Source organism: Haplochromis burtoni, unplaced genomic scaffold, assembly GCF_018398535.1.
Source record: "Haplochromis burtoni strain Fernald_Lab_line unplaced genomic scaffold, NCSU_Asbu1 Contig_611, whole genome shotgun sequence".
NCBI classification, from domain to species: domain Eukaryota; kingdom Metazoa; phylum Chordata; class Actinopteri; order Cichliformes; family Cichlidae; genus Haplochromis; species Haplochromis burtoni.
In genome coordinates this window covers 42,239-65,076 of record NW_024582972.1, presented here as the reverse complement: position 1 = coordinate 65,076, position 22,838 = coordinate 42,239, and the positions used below count along the sequence as shown (strand labels likewise).

At 39.6% G+C, this 22,838-nt stretch overlaps 3 protein-coding genes and 1 non-coding gene across 4 annotated transcripts; 3 read left to right on the top strand and 1 right to left on the bottom strand.

Moving 5' to 3' along the window:
• Positions 1 to 26: 26 nt before the first annotated feature.
• LOC102294841 (protein bicaudal D homolog 2) lies at positions 27 to 9,172 on the top strand. Its single transcript, XM_005948663.2, has 8 exons — positions 27 to 526; positions 3,192 to 3,404; positions 3,979 to 4,131; positions 4,446 to 4,910; positions 5,562 to 6,563; positions 6,700 to 6,851; positions 7,335 to 7,566; positions 7,923 to 9,172. The coding sequence occupies exons 1-8, from the start codon at positions 287 to 289 to the stop codon at positions 7,923 to 7,925; spliced, it is 2,460 nt and encodes an 819-aa protein (XP_005948725.1). The 5' UTR covers positions 27 to 286; the 3' UTR covers positions 7,926 to 9,172.
• Positions 9,173 to 9,931: 759 nt separating this feature from the next.
• Positions 9,932 to 14,077, top strand: card19 (caspase recruitment domain family, member 19). Its single transcript, XM_005948665.1, has 6 exons — positions 9,932 to 10,033; positions 10,416 to 10,555; positions 11,461 to 11,617; positions 11,748 to 11,810; positions 12,068 to 12,133; positions 12,269 to 14,077. The coding sequence occupies exons 1-6, from the start codon at positions 10,027 to 10,029 to the stop codon at positions 12,376 to 12,378; spliced, it is 543 nt and encodes a 180-aa protein (XP_005948727.1). The 5' UTR covers positions 9,932 to 10,026; the 3' UTR covers positions 12,379 to 14,077.
• LOC121812480 lies at positions 13,263 to 13,390 on the top strand. Its single transcript, XR_006053083.1, has one exon. It is a non-coding gene; the product is annotated as a U6atac minor spliceosomal RNA (small nuclear RNA).
• A 504-nt stretch (positions 14,078 to 14,581) lies between the features above and the next one.
• Positions 14,582 to 22,156, bottom strand: LOC102294546 (ninjurin-1). The gene is made up of 3 exons (XM_005948662.3): positions 21,910 to 22,156; positions 17,797 to 18,034; positions 14,582 to 15,615 (listed from the first exon to the last, which is right to left on the bottom strand). The coding sequence occupies exons 1-3, from the start codon at positions 21,964 to 21,966 to the stop codon at positions 15,473 to 15,475; spliced, it is 438 nt and encodes a 145-aa protein (XP_005948724.1). The 5' UTR covers positions 21,967 to 22,156; the 3' UTR covers positions 14,582 to 15,472.
• Positions 22,157 to 22,838: the final 682 nt, after the last annotated feature.

Sequence of the window (22,838 nt, the reverse complement as noted above, 5' to 3'; positions counted from 1 at the left end):
TGCCGTGTAGGGGGAGCGTTTTTTTCTAATCGATGAGCTCAACTGAAGTTTCCTCTGTCAGCTTCAAGAAGAGGCAGAAAAATATCGAGAATGAGCAAACTGTTGTCCAGTTTGAGCTCCGTCGAGGTCCGCAGTGAGAGAAAGGTCGGGAAGCTAAACACAGTTTAAGCCCAACAATGCGCCCCAAACAAAGAAGGCAGTGATTTGCGGTCTTGGTGGTTTGCTCCGCTGCTCCCGCTAGTTAGGGCTGGGTCCCGTTACGGTTGGGAGTCGGCGGCTCGCCAAGATGTCTATGGAGGAGCAGGAATATCCTGAGGCGGTACTGGTGACAGAAGCCGGGCCGCAGTGGCTCCAAGTCGAAGTGGAGCGTCTGACTCGGGAGCTTCGCGAAACGACCCAGGAGAAGATCCAGGCGGCTGAGTATGGGCTGGCGGTGCTGGAGGAGAAACAGCAGCTCAAGCAGCGATTTGATGAGTTGGAGACGGACTACGAGACGGTCCGACAGGAACTGGATCAGCTGAAGGAGGTAACCCGAGGTCACCGCCACGCAGCCAGATATAAGTCCTGGCATCAGTCAGTATGTGAAGGCGAGGAGAGCAACTTAGTGCATGTTATAATAGCAGCACGGTGGGAATTTAGAGTGACATCGGGGATCAAACTGGAAGCAGTCGGTAGTGGGGTTTGCTTCCCCTGAGCCCCAGCCATGTCTATTTATATCCCTCCTGCCTCCTCAAATATTATATGAAGTTTGAAATATGCATAACCACCTCCAAGCAGAAATATTGCAGTGTTACCTAATGTTGCCTCGCCTTAAAGGATGAAAACTGTCATTAGTTTTGATTACTTGCCTTTACTTGCTCCAAAGGCTGAGGCCTTGAAATCAGACTGTAGCTGCAGTGGCTTATGTCACATTTAAGCCTGTTTGGCCAATTTGCTGTTAACCTCTTTAAAAATAAGTTTTTCCAGTGGTGAAATCATAAAAAAGTAAGTTAACAGCCCTGAATATCTGTGTTTCTTTTCATCTCCTAATAGCTTGTCTGTTGAGACATTTTTAACCCACAGTGTCAGCCAACCCCAAGGCCCTTCAGTCTCACAGTAGAGGAATAACCTCTACAGCTAAATATGACAGGTGAAGGCATCTATCAATCTAGTAAACATTAAGCTGAACAAAGATAACTTGGCAACACTTTTTCACAGCAACTCATAAGATGCACCGCCAGCCACTGAGATCCTAACATGTGGGAAAATCTGTCTGTATTTCATTAGAGAATAAAGAAGTGTGTGTGTTGGGGGTGGTCGGGAACTTCCCTTCAGTTCAGTCTTAAGACTGTTGTCACATCCAGTCTATCAGTCAGTAGAGGAAGTGCATCCTAAAGCATTTCCACATTGCTGTCTGTCAGCTGTATGTCTAAATGTCCAATTTCTATTATTAGTGTCCTTCAGTGGTTGTGTTCACATGAAATGGCAATAGGTCATTGTGTGTAGGCTGGGCTTAAATGGGTCGCAGTCTTATTAATACCTTTATACTGGAAATCTAGTCTAATATCATGAAATGTAAATTAAAAAGGAGGATGTGAGATTTTTGCCACTACCAGTAATTTTCTGGTTTATAGATTATAGTTGCATCACGAAGTGACTAATTGTTGTGGTCATTTACTTAGTATCTCATGATTGTGACAGTTTCTCCTTACTACAGTACATCGCTGAGAGTGATGTAAGGTAAAGGAATCATCCATCCTCGTCCTCTATCAGCCTCCTATTGATTCACATCATCATGACTGACCATGACTATGATCCTAGTTACACAGATCTGTTTGTCTGACTGAGAATTGGCCAGAAAAAGACATCTAGCTCTACAGTGAGGTCTGTTTGCTCTCACATCCCCACTTAGTAACTGTTGACTTAATGTGTGTTTAGCTGTTTAGTTCGTAACTGTGCAGATATGGCATCAAATTATTCATCAATTTACTGCTATTCTGAAAATTAGTTCACCTGCTTAGTAAAACCATTCAACTGACATGTTGCAAAAAGATTTCAAAGACTGTTCCTAGTAGCTGGTTAAACATTGAAAGTAAAACACATGCTGCAGCTTTGGGAATATTGCTAGCCATTTATCCAATCTGTTTTAAAGTAGATAAATATTTATTTTATAAAATCAAAGCAATATCTATACAGATTTGTGTTTGATGATTATTTGAACAGTGTTTTTTTTTTTAATTGCAGAAAAACACTGACCTGTCAAAATGTCAATAAAATTAAAATTTCTGACACATTTTGAAATTTACATTTGAGTTCTTCTGTAATCCTCAAGGGACTGAACTGTTTTACCAAGTGGGAGTCATGTATGAAGCCAGAGTATTTTATTTTATACTGGATACTTTTTTTAAGATTCTATATTTTAAAATAATATTCTATCATTTATTTATGACAGATATGCTGCAGTGCTCTATTTTTATTAGTCATGGTTTCATGTATTACTGGGCTGCAAGCATTTACAAATACACTTGAAGGCAGTTAGTTTTTTGTTTATGGCCTATGTGCTTTAATTATTGTCACATCCACTTCTTTTTTTAGTCTATCTTTGTGATTATTATGCAGATTGTACTGTTCTGTTACAGTATAATTGTTGTCTCTGCTAGTTTCAGTATCATGTTTGATGTTTTTTGTGCTAATGAATGTCTACATCCATAAAGGCGCTGACATCATCGTCATTAAATAGAGAAATAAATTCATGTTAGGAAACATTTTATCATTAAAAAAATCAGTTTGGCCAAAATTGTTGTATGAATAAGTTTCAAATGTAATCTGTGTTTGCAGCAAAACTCTTCATAAAAACCAAAGAAATAAACGCAGTGAATGTAGCATGTAACCATGCATCGCCAATTTAACTGCAATTTTATTTAGAGTGATGACTAAGAACTGATACTCGTGTATATTTCCTTATCTGTGGTTTCATTTCCTTTCTTGAGATGGAGAATTTTACTTAGGTCATTGTTATTAGAAAGAGCTGTCCAGTACCCCATACACACACATTTGTGATATTTTCTGAAATGGTAGATCTTTATTTAACTGAAGTCTCTAACTAGTTATGTTGGCCATGCTCGTGGTTGTGTGCATGTGTCTTAAAGCAGGTTTGTAACAAATCCTTAATCAAACATGTTTGTTCTATTGTTTTTTCTGTCTGTCTTTAGGCCTTTGGACATGCTTACTCAACCCACAGAAAGGTGGCAGCAGATGGGGAGAGCAGGGAAGAGTCTTTGATATTGGAGTCTGCCAGTAAGGAGGCTCTCTACCAGCAGAAGGTCCTGGAGTTACAGAATGAGCTCCGACAGTCCAAAGCTTCCCTCGCCAGTGCACAAGCTGAAAATGACCGCCTGTCATCCATTGCCCTGGAAATGAGAGAGGTAGGTATTGAGAGTGCTGCAATATGAATTTCTTCTCACGATTTACATTCAAATGCTCACTTTAACTCCTGTTGAGCATTTTCTTATCATAGTATATGGTCGGCCAAAGTTTGAATCGGCGTCTTTTATGTGTCATAATCTGAGATCTGCTATTTGCAGCACAATTGGGAAATCAATGAAAGCTTGTAATGCTAACTGAAGTTGACTTGTAGACTACGAAAAGTTGCCAGTGTTGGTTGTGAGAGAGCTGCTTCTTATCATGCGGGAGGGCCAGTTTGCACTGAGCCCAGCAGGAAAGATGATGTAATGGTCCGCAGTGAGTGACACAAAGGATGTCCTCCACCGCGGCTCTCTGTAGAATGAATTGGTAAGTGGACCATGTCCTCCTTCCGTCATTGCACATGGCTGCCAAAGACTTGTGGCATGTGAAGCACTCTTGCCCTTATTTTAACTTATTTGCTGAACTATTGCAAGCGTGTACTTTGTGGTTTACACTGCATTTGCTAATGGTGAACATAGGTTTAAATGAAAGGTCATCCAGTTATTCTCCCGTTGTCCCCGTTCTTGTGTGCAGAATTCAGAGCTGGCAGAGCTGCAGCGCAGTCAGCTGCGAGACGACATCAGAGAGTACAAGGTTCGGGAAGCTCGACTGCTGCAGGACTACAGCGAGTTGGAGGAGGAGAACATCTCACTTCAGAAACAAGTGTCTGTGCTGAAACAGAACCAGGTGAGACTGGCCATAAAACTCAAGTTTTGTAGTGGGTGGAAATCATTCAGAAATAGCTGTGTTGTTCATGTTTTTATGAGTCAGACTAACCATATTATCATTTTGGTTCTAATATCACTACACAGTCATTATGTCATTTCCTTACAATTTAAAAATATGAGCACGCACCAAATTTTACATTAAAAAAATGGGTCTGTGTCTAATATTTTGGCCAACCACGATGCACTCATGCCTGTTTCACAAATTATAACAAATGCTGCCTACTGGTGTAAAAGTATTAGCTGTGTTATTTATATTTTTGGCTGTCTCTACAGGTGGAATTTGAAGGTCTAAAGCATGAGATCCGCCGCCTGGAGGAAGACAGCCAGTGTCTGCACAGCCAGCTGGAGGAAGCAATGCGTCTGAGAGAAATTGCCGAGCGGCAGCTGACGGAAGCTTTAGAGACCATCAAGACAGAGCGTGAGCAGAAGGCCTCGCTGCGCAAAGAGCTTTCCCACTATATGACCATCGGCGGCTCTGTGTACAGTAGCTCTTTCAATATTTCCATCGATAACCCCAAACTCCACGAGGATCCTTCGGCCATCAATGAACCGGACAATGATGATCTAATAAGAGGCTTTGAGAATGGCTTGGTTAAATTGAGTGAAAGTGATGAAGACAATAGAACTGCAGTGAACAAGAGAGGAGAGGGCTTCAAACCAGTCCCTAGCTTGGTGGACGACCTGCTGAGTGAGCTCAACATATCAGAGATACAGAAACTGAAACAACAGCTGGTGCAGGTATGAGATCCATCAGATGCACTTGGATCAAGAGCCATCATTATCTGACTGCAGCATACCTGATGCCATGATTTCACATTCAGTAAAAAGCTCAAGTTCTACTGTAGATGTCATAGAAAGGCTGCCATGCTATTTTCGCTAGATGATTATCGTGGCCAAAAGAATTTAAGATCTTATCACAGGAGTTTTGGGAAAACAGGAAATGCTGTCAGTCTAATGCATCCCTAACTTTATTTGTTGCTGTGTATTCTGTGGATCTAGCGCGTAAAAAGGGAAACTGGGCTAAACCAGCATGGACAAATGTCACCCATGTGTGCAGTAACTCAGTTTGTATACCACAGAACAGCACAAACTGTGTTGGGTTTATACAAATGTACTAGAAAATTAGAGAACTAACTAAGTAGCTGAACTAAATCTGTAATGTAGTGATACTAAATTACTAGTAATCATCAGGATTGGCAGGTCACACTGAGATAGGTATTATTGGGTACACCTTTAACTTAGTCACTCAAAAGTTCCTGAAAGGTTGTTAAGAAACTTTAATTGCACTCTGTCACCTGGCCAAAAAGGCCGTTCCTGTTTTGTTCTTTCTCTTTTTTTTCTATAAAGTTGCCTAGCTGACTAATGAACTCTTTATCTGTATTTCTGTAGGTTGAGAGGGAAAAAGTTGCCCTGATCAACTCTCTGCAGGAGAGCCAGAAGCAGCTGGAACAGGCCTATGGGACTGTGTCCGAGCAAAAGGAAACGGTCAACAGGTTGACTGAAAATCTAAGTGCAATGAGGAAACTTCAGGCCAGTAAGGAGCGGCAGTCTGCCCTCGACAGTGAGAAAGACAGGGACAGCCATGACGACGGAGACTACTATGAACTGGACATTAACGGGCCTGAGATTCTGCAGTGTAAATACACCGTTGCAGTGTCTGAAGCTGGAGAACTGAGGCAAGAGCTGAAAACACTAAGGGCGCAATACGAGGAGTGTCGAACCCAATATGAAGATGAGCGAGTGCGGCTGGAGAGCGACGTCCAGGACTTGAGGTCAAAGCTGTCGTCCTTGGAGAAAATTAGCCAAGCAGATAAAGCAGCGATGTCACGTCTGGAGAGGGAGCTCCGTCTGGCCAGCGAAGCTGCAGGAGAGTCGCTTGGCAGCCTTAATGTGGCGCAGGATGAGCTCGTAGCCTTCAGTGAAGAGCTGGCCAATCTCTACAACCACGTGTGCATGTGCAACAATGAAACCCCTAACCGCGTCATGCTCGACTATTACAAGGAAGGCAAGGCCATCGTAAGAAAGGGGCAAGAAGCAAAGGATCACCAGTCAGTACTTCTCACTAACGGGTTAATCGGTGAGACTGAATCTGGAAAGTCCGACTCCGGCAGCGCAGCAGTTACTGCAGCTCCAGCACACGAGCACCGACCGGAACCCATGAACATCTATAACCTTGTTGCTATTATCAGGGACCAGATCCGCCACCTGCAGCAAGCGGTGGACCGCACCACAGAGCTGTCACGTCAGAGACTTGCCAACCTGGAACTGAGCGCAGTGGCTGACAAAGACAAAGAAGCGTGCATGGAGGAGATTCTCAAACTGAAATCCCTGCTTAGTACCAAAAGGGAGCAGATTGCCACTCTCAGAGCTGTTCTCAAGGCCAACAAACAGGTGGGAGGATGGTTTGTGTATGTGTCAGGGGAACAATGTTTATTAATGCACACATAGAATAGAATAGCGATGCAAAAACCACAGAATTTAAAAATTGCAGAACTTTACATTAATCTTTTTATGTTGTTCCCTTCAGACAGCTGAGGTTGCTCTGGCCAACCTCAAGAGTAAGTATGACAGTGAGAAGACCATGGTGACCGAGACTATGATGAAGCTCCGTAATGAGCTCAAGGCTTTGAAAGAGGACGCAGCTACGTTCTCATCTCTCCGGGCCATGTTTGCTACAAGGTACGACACATACTTTCAATGTAAATCAGCCATTATGTACATAAATTGGGCAAATATAATTTAAAAATAAATAAATAAATCAGGTGGCTCAGACCAAACGAATCCTTCTCTGTTACAGGAGACATTAAAAAGAACATTGATATAGATTTGTAATATTTCTGCTTTTTCACTCGAGAGAAAATATTTTGCGTTTCTGTGTATTTCTCTGAGAAAGATGCAAAGCATTGTGGGAGCAGTCTGATGTAATACTTGTGCAGTCAGTTAGCGTGGTAATCATCCTCCCATCTGGAAAATGCAGTCTGGGGAATCATGACAGCCGCAGTAGTTTGAGGCAAATTGCTCCACCTGCTGGCAGTAAAGTTTACCCCCACTTCACTTCTCTTCTCTTCTCTTCTCTTCTCTTCTCTTCTCTTCTCTTCTCTTCTCTTCTCTTCTCTTCTCTTCTCTTCTCTTCTCTTCTCTTCTATCTTTTTTTCCTCTCAGGTGTGATGAGTATGTTACACAGCTGGATGACATGCAGAGGCAGCTGGCTGCTGCTGAGGATGAAAAGAAGACGCTGAACTCTTTGTTACGTATGGCCATTCAGCAAAAACTCGCATTAACTCAGCGCCTAGAGGATTTGGAGTTTGACCACGAACAAGCACGCCGCAACAGCGCCACAACAGTGGGAGGCAAGGCCAAAACGAAGGGCAAGGGAGCCTCTTCCAGCCGCAGTGTAAGTCACGAGCTGTAATGCAGAACGACCTCTAAGGCACAAAATTTCAGCGAAGGCCAGCTCTTCTAGATGTTTTCAAAATGTAAAAAAAAAAATAATAATTTGGGTCAGAATAACTCTTTCTTTTACTGGTAGGTCTCGATATTCAGCATTGAGTTATTTGTTTGTTTTGACGAAGTATAGGCAGGTGTAATGTGGAAAGAGGAAGAACTTGTCCCCTGTAGTAGCCTAAAAGTCTATTGGTGATTCATGTCTGAACCCTGCATGCAAAGCACACCCAACACCTTTGTTGTGCATCTCACTTAATGCAGGAGAAACTGAAATTAATTTCATTTTTTTCTCTTTTGTCTTTGCAGTAAACTCATGAAGCCAAGTGTCCTTAACGAGCTCCGACAGGTTATGCACGTCGGTGGCCAGTTGTTTGCTCTCCTGGTTTCTCCACTCTCAATCACACGCCATATCATCATGTCACTACTAAGACGAGAATATATCAAACAGTATTAGCCAAGAGCCTTGTTTTAGAGTGCCAGAACAGCTATTTAAAATGGCATCAAATTCTATGAAAACTGCAGAAAATAACACACCAGCTACCCGGTGCAGTCCATCAGTCTTCCAAAATATGAACCACTATGATTACTCAACCGGTGGAATAGTCACAATTTTGTGTTTGGTTGGTTACTTAACGCCTGACTGACTTAGCACTTTTCTGTTTCACGTATTTGCTCCAAGCTTATTCTACTTTCTAAAATGATGCTAACTGTTTCAAGTATTGTGTAATGTTTGTACTCTGTGTGCATGCTTGTCTTCCAACATACCTTTAACCTTATTTATTTCATAGCAACAAAGTCACAGATTGCTTTTAAAGCCACAAGTAAGTCTCTGATTTTGATGTCTGTTGGCCTTAGATTTAGTATTTGACACATACTGACAGCCAGAATTCTTGACAACCGTGTCTTCTGTCGTGCTGTATTGTCATAACTCTATGATCCTGGAAATATGAAGCTTCAAATACGGGATTTTACTTACATTGTGTATCACTATGTTCCTAACAGATAAAGCAGAGCGGTTACAAATTAAAAGTATGCTCGTTATGTCTGGAAAAAGAATAAAAATGCAAATCTTATTTAAGGATTTATAAGTTAAGGTCAGATGTATAGTATTCATAAACTCTATTCATGATAAAGAATTTTTAAAGTTACTGTTTTAATACAATTTTTTTTGTAAAGCTTTTCAAATAAGTCTGCAGTGCCATTGTGTGTTTTTTCTTTATACAAGTGCCACATTCAGACATGACAACAAAAGAGAACCCTAAGTGTTTGTGCTATATAATAATATTTTACATCTTGTTGCTCACATTATTGGTCCTAATTGATTGCAGTTTTTACTATAACTGTAATTGTATTTATTTGTCTCAGTTCATTCAGACTACAGGATTTGAAATCCTTTTAAATTTCATAAGGGAGTGTGCATTTAGCTGGCAGGTTGAGGCTTTAAAAAAGTACTGAAATGAAAAAAAAAAAACACAAGCAAAAATCCTAATTGTAAGATCCTGTCACTGCTTCCTGCTACAGTATGTCTGGTGAAGAAATAAATCTAACTTTTACAATTCTGATGGTTTTTTATTTTTATCTTTTTAACTCATGTCTTTATATTTTTCAAGGGAACATCTGCAAACATACATGTAAATATAAGTATATAAGGCAAAATGAGCTCTCATGCAATTGAGGCTTCAGTGAACAGCAGAAGAATAAACTGAAGGGCCAGGTGTAGCTCTCAGGTCCTGTGTCAGGTCTCTGCTGGATTTTTCCCAAATTCCTAAGGACATGACTTCAAGATACTGTTCATCTGCTGTAAATAGTTTTTCCTCACTTTGTCCAGCTTCCTCAGATTTATTAAGCTAATAGCTCTGTGGGAATCACATGTTGGTGCAAAATGGTATTTTGTGGTTGTCAAACTATGTTATCTTCTGCATTTTTCTTATATTTACTAAAAGAAATGGAAAAGAAACGTGTTTTTCCAGCTAGTAGCAAAGTACCTACAAATACTATTTAAAATTGGTTATTTGGCATGTTAGTGTAAACACCATGCTGCTTCCTCCTTTGAGTTCGGATACCCATTTTATGCTTGAATGACTCATTGGTCAGTGATGGACTATATCACATCTAACATTAGCAACATTATTTACGCTATTAACATTAAGTGAAACTAGGTGGTTTTACATAGAGCTCTCATTTTGCACTTATGTGTATAGACATAAAAAATATACATCAATTATGATACAAATAGATCCAAATAAAGTTGTTACAGTTCTAATTAGTTACAGCAAAAGCTGCATTGTATAAAGTCTTTGCGCTGAAAAAGGTTCTTTTTCCTTCATGGGAGACGTTGACGTAAGCCCATCCCTGCCGGCGGCATGACGTCAGCGGGCGTGTCCAACAGAGGGCACAGGGGGACTCTGCAATGGGAGGTTTGTGTATTTCTTTACCTAAAATAACAAATAACGCTTATTCTACATTATCTAGCCCTCAGTTTTGCTATAATATGACCCGATTAGCTTGGAGTGACCAATATTACGACAGCAGTGGCAAGCTGAAGTTTGCGCTTTGCCAAAGATAATGTAACGTCTCATTCCAAGTCATGTTCGGGACTTTGAAGTTTCTTAACTTCGCCACGCCTCATACTCTACTCTTGCTAAAGTTTCGAGAGAGAGAAAATAACTGGCTTTAACGTTTCTTTTCTATGAGTAAACCACTGCCTACTTACGTACCCTTCCAAAGAAAAATGCTAGCCTGTTGACAAACAACTGCCCATATAACGAATGGGTTTAACGCCTCCGTTTACACCGACAGACAGTTTTTGTGAGCAGCTCACAGAGGACAGCACCTTCCTCAAACATGACCCGAGACTGGACACAGAAGTCGTGGATAAACTCATCCTGCAGCTCAACAGAATCTACCCGCAGATCCTCACTGACAAGGAGGCAACCAAAGTGAGTCCTCCTCAGCAGCCTTTTACTGTCTCTGTCGCATACTGACAGTGGTGCAACGGAATAACATTCAAGTAAAACAATGTTAAAAAAAATCGAAGTTGTACTGCTCTAGAAATACACTGCGGTGTTTATTAGTGTAGTTGCAAGTGCATAATAAAACCAGCAACAGAATGGCCATGAGCTCACAAGCTGTATAAACTATGCTGTTATTACTAGTTTGATCACTTGCATGCAGCATTTGGTTTCGCTATAGCTGTTTATGGTAGCTGCTATGGTTTATGCAGTGGTTGCTAGGGGTGTAACAATCTAGAAACCCAGACCAAAACCACTATTGAAACATCTGCATACCTGTATCACAGTTTCATCTTTCCTTACTGTGATATATACGTGGAGGTGTTAATGTTAAAGCTGCTGTGTTCAAAGATCATTAAAGTGTGCGCTGATTGGAAATACATCACAATAACGGATGTTTTTTGTTCATGCTCAGTTATAAGAAAGTTGTCAGGTCTGTGGTTTAAAAAGAAGAAGAAGAAGAAAGAAATTGGGTTTGGAGAGTTGTTATAATTGTAGTGATTGCAGATTTTCAGAACCTCATTCTGAAAATGGAACCATAGTCAACAGGATAGCAGGAGTAAAGAAAGAAAAGCGTGAAGCTGCATAAAATTTAAATGCTCAAGCATCGTCAGGTGCCTTTAAAATTGTATTTCAGCAGGCACACTTACATAAACTAGTTTAAATTCCAGTAATAAATGTATTTATTTATGTCCCATCGCTTCAAGTGAAAATATTCCTATACAGACACCTGGAAAGCATTCACGGTTCTGAAAATCTTGAGGTTAAAACACCATAGTGAATGATTTCAGTGTAAGAATAACAAATAATATCTGTTGTTAACTGTTGTCCAGTTCCGAAACTTGGATGTACCCACAAGTGTTCGACTGGGTGAGCTCTTGACACACCTACAAGGGAAAGGAGAGGAAGCATGCAGGGAATTTTACAGGGCTCTTCACTTGCATGTTGAGGAGGTCTACTACAGTTTGCCTACAAGGCTTCACCTCAGAGGTTCGTCTCTGAAATGGCTTATACTCATATCATACCACTTTCATACATATCAGTTTTTTTGGAGGTTATGGGGAGTAATTGTGGTTATATATGTAGGCATATTTTACATTTTATTCCATCCTGCTTCCAGATTCCTTGGATCCGCTCAAACTTCCACAGGTCATCAAACAGAGACATGCTTTGAATGACAGAGGTAAGATTTGGAGGGAGAGTAAAGAATTAGTGCCAACATGTGTGCCATGTAATATACAGTGTAATTTATTTATGTATATAACTAAGAAACAAAACTATAAAACATAAACAGTGATGCTGCTTTTAAGCTATGAGGGCTTTACACATGTTTAAAAAATAACTTTCAAAACTGTGACAAAACTATTCAAGGCAAAACTTGTATCTAATTATTTAGCACTGACATGATGCCTAATTTTTTATGTGCTTCCTGTTTTGCAGGTCCCCTCTTCTTTATGGGCTGTTTCACTTTTGTAGTGGGAATGGCTTTCTTCTATTACTACAGTGGTAAACTTTTTTTCTCCCAAATTTTTCACATGACTTCATTTTATATTGTCAGGATTATATAAATGCACATTTTAATAGTGTGAAAACAATTTTCACTTTTCCAGAGGTAATTTTTATTTCTTTCTTATTGTGTAGAAGCTAAAGTGACTGGAGGAAGCCGGGCACTTGGGATGGCTGCTCTTGGACTGAAAAGAAAAGCTCAAGAAGTTCTTATATGGTACACTGAGGAAAGCCTCATAAAGTAAAGGGAGTCTTCTTCAGTTGTTCTGCTCTTGCTGCTTTTGCCAAAGCACAACACACTATATATTTTCAAGGGTTTTAAGGTAATTATGTACACAGTGTAAATGATATATACGCTTATTTTGCTTGTTTGCATTTGGTACTTCGCAATTGAAAGTATCCCATTTAAATGGTTTTGAGGGATTAATACAGTTGAGGTCAAAACTGGTGTAGGGAAATGAAATGGAGGATTTGTGCTGTGGAATGCTTCCACAAAACTAGTTTAAAACTTTTTTTCCCTAACATCCAACTTACTTTATTACTTTTTTCAAACTGAGAAATTTGAAAACTAAATAATGGGGTGGTTCTTGACTTTAATCTATGATTTGTTAAGAACAATTTTTATTTTATTTTTATTTTTTTTAAGAACTAGTTTTAAGCTCTTCAGTTAGGTCAAGAACAGCCCCTGACTGCCATCTTGTGGTTAAAAGAGGAGCTACATCACTAAATTTACGTCTGTTTCATAAGAACTTCCCCAAATTCCGCCTCTCACAATACAAAAAAGGATATTAAACGTGTGAACAATCCAGTGCCACATGGGGCAAGCCAAATCCATAAAAGTAATGCTTTAAATGACTTTATAGCGAATGTTACAATCACGTGACTGCATCTACCAATGCGGGGACGGCTTCCTACCGCAGTGCAGTGTGGGTAGAGTTGCAACCAATTGAAAACATAAATATCGAATGTAACTGAAAACAGAGAAGACATAAATAGTGAACCACTCGTTTGAAGAAAACCACGAATATTCGACCTTTTCAATTAGACTAAAGTTTGGAAGTGACACCGTGAGTGAAACCAAGCTGTGTCCTCGCGGGTATATATGACGACGTCCTGCTTTAGGGAGGGTGTGTTGTATGAAAGGAGAGAAGGTTAGCACTCCCCTTGACAAGGATGGAATTGGCCCTAGTGGCCTGCAACACACATACGGTTAAGGCATTGCCACCTACTTCGTGGCATCTCTAACCATGTTTTTTTTTTTTTTAAATTGTTTTTAACCGTTCCTTGACCTTCCCCGTTACTGTTTAGCTGACTCTGTGTCACTTACCGCGCCCTGTTTTTCCACCGAGCAGCTGAAGAACGGAAATCTATCATACTCTTTGCTTCCGCTGTTTCGGGCAGGACGTTAATGTTTCATTGTCCTCGTTTGGCTTACCACTGAATGCACTGAAAACCCGGCGTCAAACTTCTCACTGAAGTAGTTACATTTAGTTTGCTACAGTTATAAATCCATATTGTATCATATAGTATGGATATTTTTGTCTTGTTGTTCATACTGTGCCTCTCCTGCCTTAAATACTGTCTAGCAATAAATTAACTTGCACCAAATGTTGAAACAAATACAACTTCATAGTATTTTCTGTAAAAACGCACACAAGATATACTAGTAATGGTGCTTAAACCTTCTTCATGGTTTGAAGGTTAATTCTCAGGATGTCAGATGCTAATATTGTGGCAAATTGTAGTTTAAATTATTTTTGTGTTTGTGCCTTGTAATCAACAACCTCTAAACATAAAAATTTGACTTGTGGTGAAAATTAGTTAACATAAAGCCAGTTTTTCATGATTTGTGTGTCCTGTGCCTTACATGTGGGGATGCTATCATTTTGTAAAACTGACTTTTGTCTTCGTACAATAAACCAGTAACAACAACAAAACACTCAACTTGATGGTTATGTAGTTTTATTTTGTATAACAAATTGTTTAAAAATAGGCAGTGTGTAACAGGAGATTATTAAAGGATAAAGACAATGATCCTTAAAAATGCATTTAAAAAAGTCTAAAAGTAACCATATAATTCACAATAAACAAACAGAAAAACAAACTAATTCGTAAGGCAAGGAAAAAAGTTTAACCTGTTAACATCCACCAGGTCACCGGTAATCCATCATGATAACTCATGGGTTAGGTTTTATTTCAACCACCGTTGATGAGGTGTAATACATTTCTTTTTGGTTCATTTGGGGGTTTCCCATTCAGGTGAAAATTCTATAAAAATGGTAAATGGCCTGTATTTGTATAGCGCTTTACTAGTCCTTAAGGACCCCAAAGCGCTTTACACATCCAGTCCCCCGCCCATTCACACACTGGTGATGGTAAGCTACATTGTAGCCACAGCCACCCTGGGGCGCACTGACAGAGGCGAGGCTGCCGGACACTGGCGCCACCGGGCCCTCTGACCACCACCTGGCAACGGGTGAAGTGTCGTGCCCAAGGACACAACGACCAAGACTGTCCAAGCCGGGGCTCGAACCAGCAACCTTCCGATTGCAAGGCGACCTCCCAACTTTTGAGCCACGACCAAGAAACGTGGTGGACATTAACCAAACCAAAAACTCTTAACCATAGGTGGGTCAACAATGAGCTGGTGTATGCTAGGAGGTTGAAATTTTCTTTAGACAGATTTTGCATAGCTCTTTAAAAAATAAAGCAGTTAAGGCCCACTGTAAACATTATTAGAATGGTAAAGCTGTTACACATATAATACCTCTTACAGCAGCAAGACAGAATGAATCATGATGCATTCACCATTGTTAATTTTCTTTGGATTCTGTGGTAGTAACTGATTTTTGTTTTTTGTTTTTTTTCCAAAAACATAAAGGCATACTAACCTGTTTAAGAACTTCAAAATAAAAGCAGGTGGTCTTCTTTAGCTGTTGTTTGGGAAACCTTCACAGTGATTGTGACTATTGCTCCTGATGTTTGTTTTCTGCATACAGACAATTACTTATTTGCATCAGTAACCTGAGCATTATAAGATCTGAGGTAACAGACTAGTTAATAGCCACATGAAATAAGAACTGATCAACACATGTACATGACTGGCCATGGTCTGAGGAACTCCTTTTACTCAGAAACACACACACACAGGAGACAATATACTGTAACTTGATTCTCTGAGTTCACTGGTTCTCCTGAGACCTGATAGGTTGAATTACAGAAAAGCAAATACACCTGCATGCCAGCCAGTTTGGTGAATGAATATCTTGTCTCTCCCTGTCTGGATGTCCTGCCTTTACTAAATTGATCAGTAGGGATTGAAAACTATTTAAAACACAATCAACCGCTCGAGCTGGGCTGCTGGACACCGAAGGCCGTAATGAAGACGTTGATAACCACTATGATAAAGACGAAAGCTGTGGTCACATTCTCCAAGATGTCCAATCTGTAGTGATTTCTTTCATCATTTAGATTCCACTTAACTAAACAGAAGAAGAAAAACATAATCGTGAGTATGGAGGAATGGAAACATTAGTCATCATTACTGTTTGTGCACAGTCACTAGGAACTACCTCATTTCCCCACATGGGGGCAATACCGTTTTCTGTCACATCAATACTGAAAGATAAGACATGAATTAGCCGACAGCTGCTGCCCTCAGATGTATAATTAGTTCTTTCCTTCAGTGAGACACTACATAACAAGGCAATGTTTATGGGTCTGTTTATAATCAAGTGATACATGCTATCTAAATGCACCAAATCTTCACGTCAACCTTGGCTGAATGAAACCACCCGTGTTCTCAGACATGACGTGCAGAGAGAAAATGGAAAAAGCATCCTGCATGACCGCTTAACAAAATATCAGAAAACTGATAAAGCTGCAAAATCTGCTTTCCTATCCAGTGTAATTTCTACCAGTAGTCACAAGCCCAGATTTCTTTTTAATATTTTTAATTCTGTGGTTAACCCCTGTGCCACTGTTCCTAGTGTAGCTTCCTTTGCACTGTGAAAACTTTTTGAAACATTTCACTGAAAAAATCTCTGCTTTAAGGTCCCTGCATTCACAGGCAGTGTTAGACCTAGATTCACTTTCTAAATGCTCAGCTGTTTTTCAGCAGTTTGAGCCTGTGAATTTTTCTGCGTTAGCCTCCTAGGACCTGGCGTCCACATATGGGGACATCACATTTTGGGTTATTTAGACCAAAATACTCAATTTTGCTCTACAAGGGCCTGATATCCACTTACAAGGACATTATACTGCTACTGTTCTATCGAAATTCTTCTTTAAACGAATATCCTCATATGTGGCTCTCATTTTTCTTAGAAACAAAAATCATGTAAAAAAAATTGGGTAATTCTTTGTTTTTACATTACTGTACTGAGTACTGAGAGTGCGCTTTTAAGAGTTTTTAATGATCTTCTTTTAAAAATCGACTCAGGTTGTTCTATTGTTTTTGTCCTTTTAGATTTGACTGCCGCCTTTGACACAGTTGATGATAAAATTCTTTTATCAAGACTTGAACACATTGTTGTTCTTAAAGGCACAGTTTTATCATAGTTTAAATTATATTTATCAGAGAGGTCTTTTTCTGTTACTATTGGGCAATACTCCTCTTCCTCTGCGTTGTGTTGTGGTGTGCCACAGGGGTCTGTTTTGGGTCCAATTCTGTTCTCCCTATACATGCCACCTTTGGGGTCTATTTTTAGGAAATACAACATCCCCTTTCATTGTTATGCTGATGACATCCAAATTTACTTTCCCTTGAATCTGGATGTCTCTGTCCCCCTGCAGGCTTTGCTAAACTGTCTACATGATGTTAAAGACTGGTTAACTCAGAATTTTCTCACACTAAATGAAAATAAGACTGAAGTTATGGTTTTTGGAAGTCATGTCCCTTTTGATAAGCTAACTGACTAAGCTAACTACCCTTGGTCCTCTTGCTTCTCATCTTTCTCAAACTGTAAGGAATCTCAGACTGTTTTTAGGTAGCTCTTTTAAATTAGAGAAGCAAGTGTCCGCAACAGACTACTGCAATTCTCTCTATTTGGGTCTTCAACACTCATCTCTCCATCGCTTGCAGTTAGTCCAAAATGCTGCTGCCCGTCTTTTAACAGGTGTTAAAATGAATGAACACATCACTCCAGTTTTAGCAAATTTACGCTGGCTTCCTGTCAAATATCGTATTAATTTTAAAATTCTTTTACTTACTTTTAAAGTTGAGAATTTTGCTGAGAATTTTGGTTAAAAGGCTTAACAATCTTCCTTCACGTTATAGTACATGCTTTAAACTTAGACTTCACATAGCTGACAATGAATATTTGCCATTTTTGCAATCGATAAGAGAATCGATAAAGAATCGACTCGTTAAACAGAATCGAAACTGGAATCGGAATCGTGAAAATCTTATCAATACCCATCCCTAGACAGCGACTAGAAAAAAACAACTTTTAAATTGCATTTATGAACACATTTATGAATAATACCTATTTATCACTTTATAAATTAAAGTAGTAAAGATAATAACATTATGGTTTACACTGAATTTAAAAAAATTCTATAGGCTCATGTTTTGATTTTTTTAAAGGTTTCAAGCCAAAAATACCAAGAAAACTGTAACAAAGTTAAGCAAATGGAAATCTGGCAACAACCTCCAGACTTACCTATGAAAATAAGCAGAACTCCGACTAGGATTTGCAGAGTGAGAGAGATGCTAATGAGAATAATGAGGGGCACGTAAAAGGTGAAGCTTGGTCCTTGCTGCATCACTGCCTTCAGCTGGGAGGCATTAGCCATGAGCAGAGCTACATCCAACATGCTTTCTGCTGCACTCTTCTTATTGGCATAGTGGTTCATATTCAGGGATCTCTGTAGCCGCCTCTCATGGCCCCACCGCGGGGTCTGAACACAAACACAAACCCCAACATAAGTATAACAAAGACAGTGAATATTACACACAATCACATTTAACAGCTCTACTCTCGATAAAGCTCAAAACATTAATACATTCAGGTAAGTTACCGGTTTAGTAATTATTAAATTAAATCACAATAAACACACTTGAATGTAGTACTTGTTTTGCACAATTTAACTAAAAAGCACAGCGATCTTGTTCTGTTGCATAAACTGGGGTATTTACAAGGTTACTTTAATATACAGAAGAGGGAGAAGTCATCTGCTGCTGCCATCATAATGGAATTTATTTCAAAATGTAACTGGCTCACTTTACAGTTTTGGTTTCCCTAGAACAACATGTCATGATTAAGAATGACTTTCTTTTGTATTCTGCTTTCGTCGGCTCCGAACTATAAATGACAAAAATAATGCAGCAGAAACAGGATATTTTTTGACTAAGCTTCACGTAAGACAAACAGCCCAGAGTTTGTTTATCGCCTGCTTTAGTCAACACATGACTTCTCAAATCTCACTGAATGTCTTTAGCAATATGGTGCATTGTCCATGTCTGGGTGTTGTTTCAACATGTCACATGCTGAACCTGAGAAGCGATGTGGACGATATTAATGGAAGTGAAAGTGTTTTTTTAAACTGAACAGGAACTCTCATCAAGTAGAAGGAGAAGGAGTTGGATTTGGGCCAAATGTCATAAATAACACACATCCTCTTATTTCTTTTTTTTCCCAAGTGACCAGGTCACAAAAACCCCAAAATGACCTCTATCCAAACACAGGGGAAAGTGAGTGAAGACGCTTATTAACATCTCATGAATAAGTATTTGTTAGAGCATACATTTGATTTGACATCATACAGGGTGAAATCACCACACTTATCCCACTATCAGGGTTACATGTTTGATTACTGCGAGATACTCAAGATTATTTATTCAATACTAAACAGAAAGCACTAAAAGAGAAAAAAAAAGTAGTAGTTATCTTCAGTTTCTATTCCAAGTTAACTGGAACTAACAAAAAAAATAAAATTAAAACTTTTCGTCACAGGAAACTATGGTCACTGGTGAAACCCCAGTTTCTCCTAATGAGATTCTCATACAAATTGCTCAAAGTTTCAGCTGGGTGGAGGTTTAATTGCCCAACAACACCAATCGTGTGCACCGGTTGGCAACATTATAGGCTGAGGTCTGACTCTGACTGCAGCCATGAAAGCCTGCCAGGCCACAGAGGGAGAAAAAGATACTTATGAGGTAGAATTGAGAGTCACCAGCTTTTACTCACTATATACTTAAACTCCTAACTGGTGCTCTCTCTCTCTCTGAGCTACTTTTTCTTTGTTTAGTTTTTGCTATTTTTAGCTGAAGTTTTCTAGATAGTTCACCACATGTGATAATCATCTTCCTTCAAGGGATACAAGTAGGCTGGCAACTAATTACAGTCCTATTTCCAAAACGGTTAGAACACCTATCGTAAATATAAAACTGCAAAGAATTTTTGGGGATTCCATCCATTAAATATCATTAATGGATGAAACCACGGTTACGGCCGACCGTGGTTCAGGGGGTCGGGAAGCTCATCTTGTAACCGGAAGGTTACCGGTTTGATCCCTTGCTCTGTCTGTCTTGGTCGTTGTGTCCTTGGGCAAGACACTTCACCTACTGGTGTTGGCCAGATGGTATGATTTGGCAGCCTCACTTCTGTCAGTCTGCCCCAAGGCAGCTGTGGCTACAACTGTAGCTTACCTCCACCAGTGTGTGAATGAATAGTGGAATTGTAAAGCGCTTTGAGGGTCTCGAAAAGCGCTATCTAAATGTAATCCATTATTGTTATTAATATCATCAAAGCATCTGCATATTTTAGTCTCTGTTTGACACTTGCAGTACTATCTGACAAACAGCTGAATGGCCCTGATCTTCAGATGAAACTGCACTAGCAGCATTCTTGCTAATTTCAAACACATTCCAGCAGCGTGGGTTTATAGTAAAGGAATTATGTCCTGACCCCACATTACTCAAAAAAAACAAAAAGAGTCAAACAACAAACTGTTGGGTAAAAAGGGCAATGGGAACATACTTTGCTTTCTAGTGCAACAACTGATTTCCTCGATTCAAACATTGTCAGAGAGTAAGGCCACACCAATTTACAATTTTTAAGATCAATACTGATATATAGTGATGTAAAAATCCAATATATGCTCGCTGGCTGGTGAGTGATGACTTCTGATTAACGACTCATTAGCCAATGAGCAACCTTTTTAACTCATTCTGACCCAACTCGAGGGACTGACCTCACAAACTCAGCAGGGAAGTGTTTACAGAGGTCAAGAGAGAGAGAGCTGTTTCTATAGGACAGGAAGTGTTTTTACAACCACAGCTTTAACCATCTTCAGATAGAATTTTTTGAGGTACTTCTGAATTGGCTTTTGGTTTTCTATCAACATCTACCAACAACTGTGCTGCAACAAGAGCTATGACAACACAGTGGTAAACAGAATGCGCAAAAAAAAATTCCTCTGTTTCAATTTTTTGGACTCAGGGCTGCATTATTTATGTGATCACATCATCTATCAGCAGTATTATTTTATTTTACATATCAAAAGAAAGCCTATTACTAGTAAAGATTAGAAATCATAACACTAACATTAATGGGGCAATCTGGATGATCAGCTTGTAAAACTGCGTTTAGTCTTTGACTGTTGCTCATGTGTGATGTGGTTTTCATTGTGTAGCTAACCAAAGGCCACCATAACCCAAACTACTATTGGAATGAGTGACCTTTGGCTGCCATTCCTGTTTTATATAATGTCTGTGGTTAATATTAAATCAAGCTGAATTTACCAAGTCTAAGGAGCACAGGAACTCTGAGGTGAGAACTTGGTGTATGTCTCTCACACTGACTTGATCATTATTACTTTTAATTATTACTGACATATCGGGAATGCAACTAATGCGTCTCAAATTATAACTAATCAAATTCATAACTAATAGCTATTTAATAGTGGTGGTAACAAACTGATTATAAGATTCACTTAATCAAGTAACCTAATAATTTTGGTACAACTCAAATGAGCCTGTCAATCATTAATGACTGGGTTTGGATTACCCATTGCATACTTCAGAGTCTTTCCTGTGGACTACTATGGCAGAATAAGCAGTGTACCCCACAACACTTTATTGTAGCTTTCCACTGCACTCATCTGCTAAGGTCAGCATGCAGTGTATTCTCATGCAAGTGACACCTTGGACGTTTTGATAAAACACAAAATGTCATTGTTACTTTAATGTCATAGATAACTCTAAACATCTCATATAAATAAAGCTCCTACTGATCTCAGACTACGGACACAAAGGCATGTTAAAGGTGTACTATTTGAACAAACCACTTAGTTACATGTTATCACTGATTTTGGGTGAGCTGGTCCACCTGATCCACCTGATCCTCCACAGAACAATGCTTAAACTCCGTCCTCATGTATCATCTGAAGTAAACTGAGCCTTTGGACAACAGCAGATGAGCTCTCTCTCACACCACAAAACCAAGTGGAAAATGTCAGAAAATGTTCAAATTAGCCTTGGAATTAGAGGCCAATTAAAGCAAACCCCAGCTAACTGGCTACAGTTAGCTCAATACATGTCTAATACTTTGAATGACACAAGTTCAGTCACTCTGGTCTACATCAAGCGACATTATGAGGAGGAGTGAACAGATGAGAGAAATGGATGGAAAAAAAACCCGTGTAAGCCGGGAATATCCCACACTGCCACAAACTGGGAATTATTTCTGTGGGAATGTGCGCTTGGCTGAGCCTGAGCAGGATGTTAGTGGCGGCTTAATATTGCTAAACAAGAATTTGTTGGCAGTCCTTACCTCTGCCTCGCCGTTTTTGTCCGCATCGCCGGTCAGTTCGAAGTTTTCAGTAGCCATTATTGTCAATGTTTGTCGAAGAGGATGTTCATGTAGCTCCGCCGTGGGTCTCTGGGAAGCCGCGGCTGTAGTCGGTCCTTACAGGCTTGTACAATGAATATGTGAGGAAGAAGGACGAATAGCTTCAGACTACCGCCCCTAAAACATGAGGGCGGCTGTCCTCAGAAAAGCGGGGGACTGATAGCAGAACTGCGAGGAGGGCTGGGTATCACTATACTATATATATGGGGTTAGTACGACACACTTATAGTAACAAATACACATAAATGGAATTTTATTTGGATAATTGTCACACTTATTCGCTGACAGACGGTTGAAGAATGACTTTACTGCCATCTAGTGTGGTAACACTGTATTGCCCTTAAAACAAAAACCAGAATTGGAATAAATGAACTGACTCTTTTTTGCACTCACATTGTATTTATATCCAAGGCTGTCCACTGAGAGGAGCTCACTCTCTTTTGAACCAAAACAAAAGTAAAAAAGTGTAAATGATGTGCAAACTGCCAATAAAATGTAAGGATAAATAACGTAATCTGGTACAATAGTTTGAGGTGTTGGAGAGCATTGTATACTTGGGCTCTCAGTCTGTGGGGCACAGAACCTGTGAGAGACCAGTCGTATATGTGGAGGTACAAGTTGAATTCATATGATTATGTAAGGAAAAGAGACAAAGAATTTATTAAAAAATTAACATTTGACATGTGAACTATTTTTATTTTTTGGTTTTTGAATGTGCTACACTGTCTTAGATATAACTTTACCTGTAGTAGACCAAAACTAATGGTGGACTGTAAGACATTAATTTTTTTTAACTAGAGAGACGGTTTTAGTACAACTTTTGTTGAAAAAAAAAAAAAAAAAATAAAAAA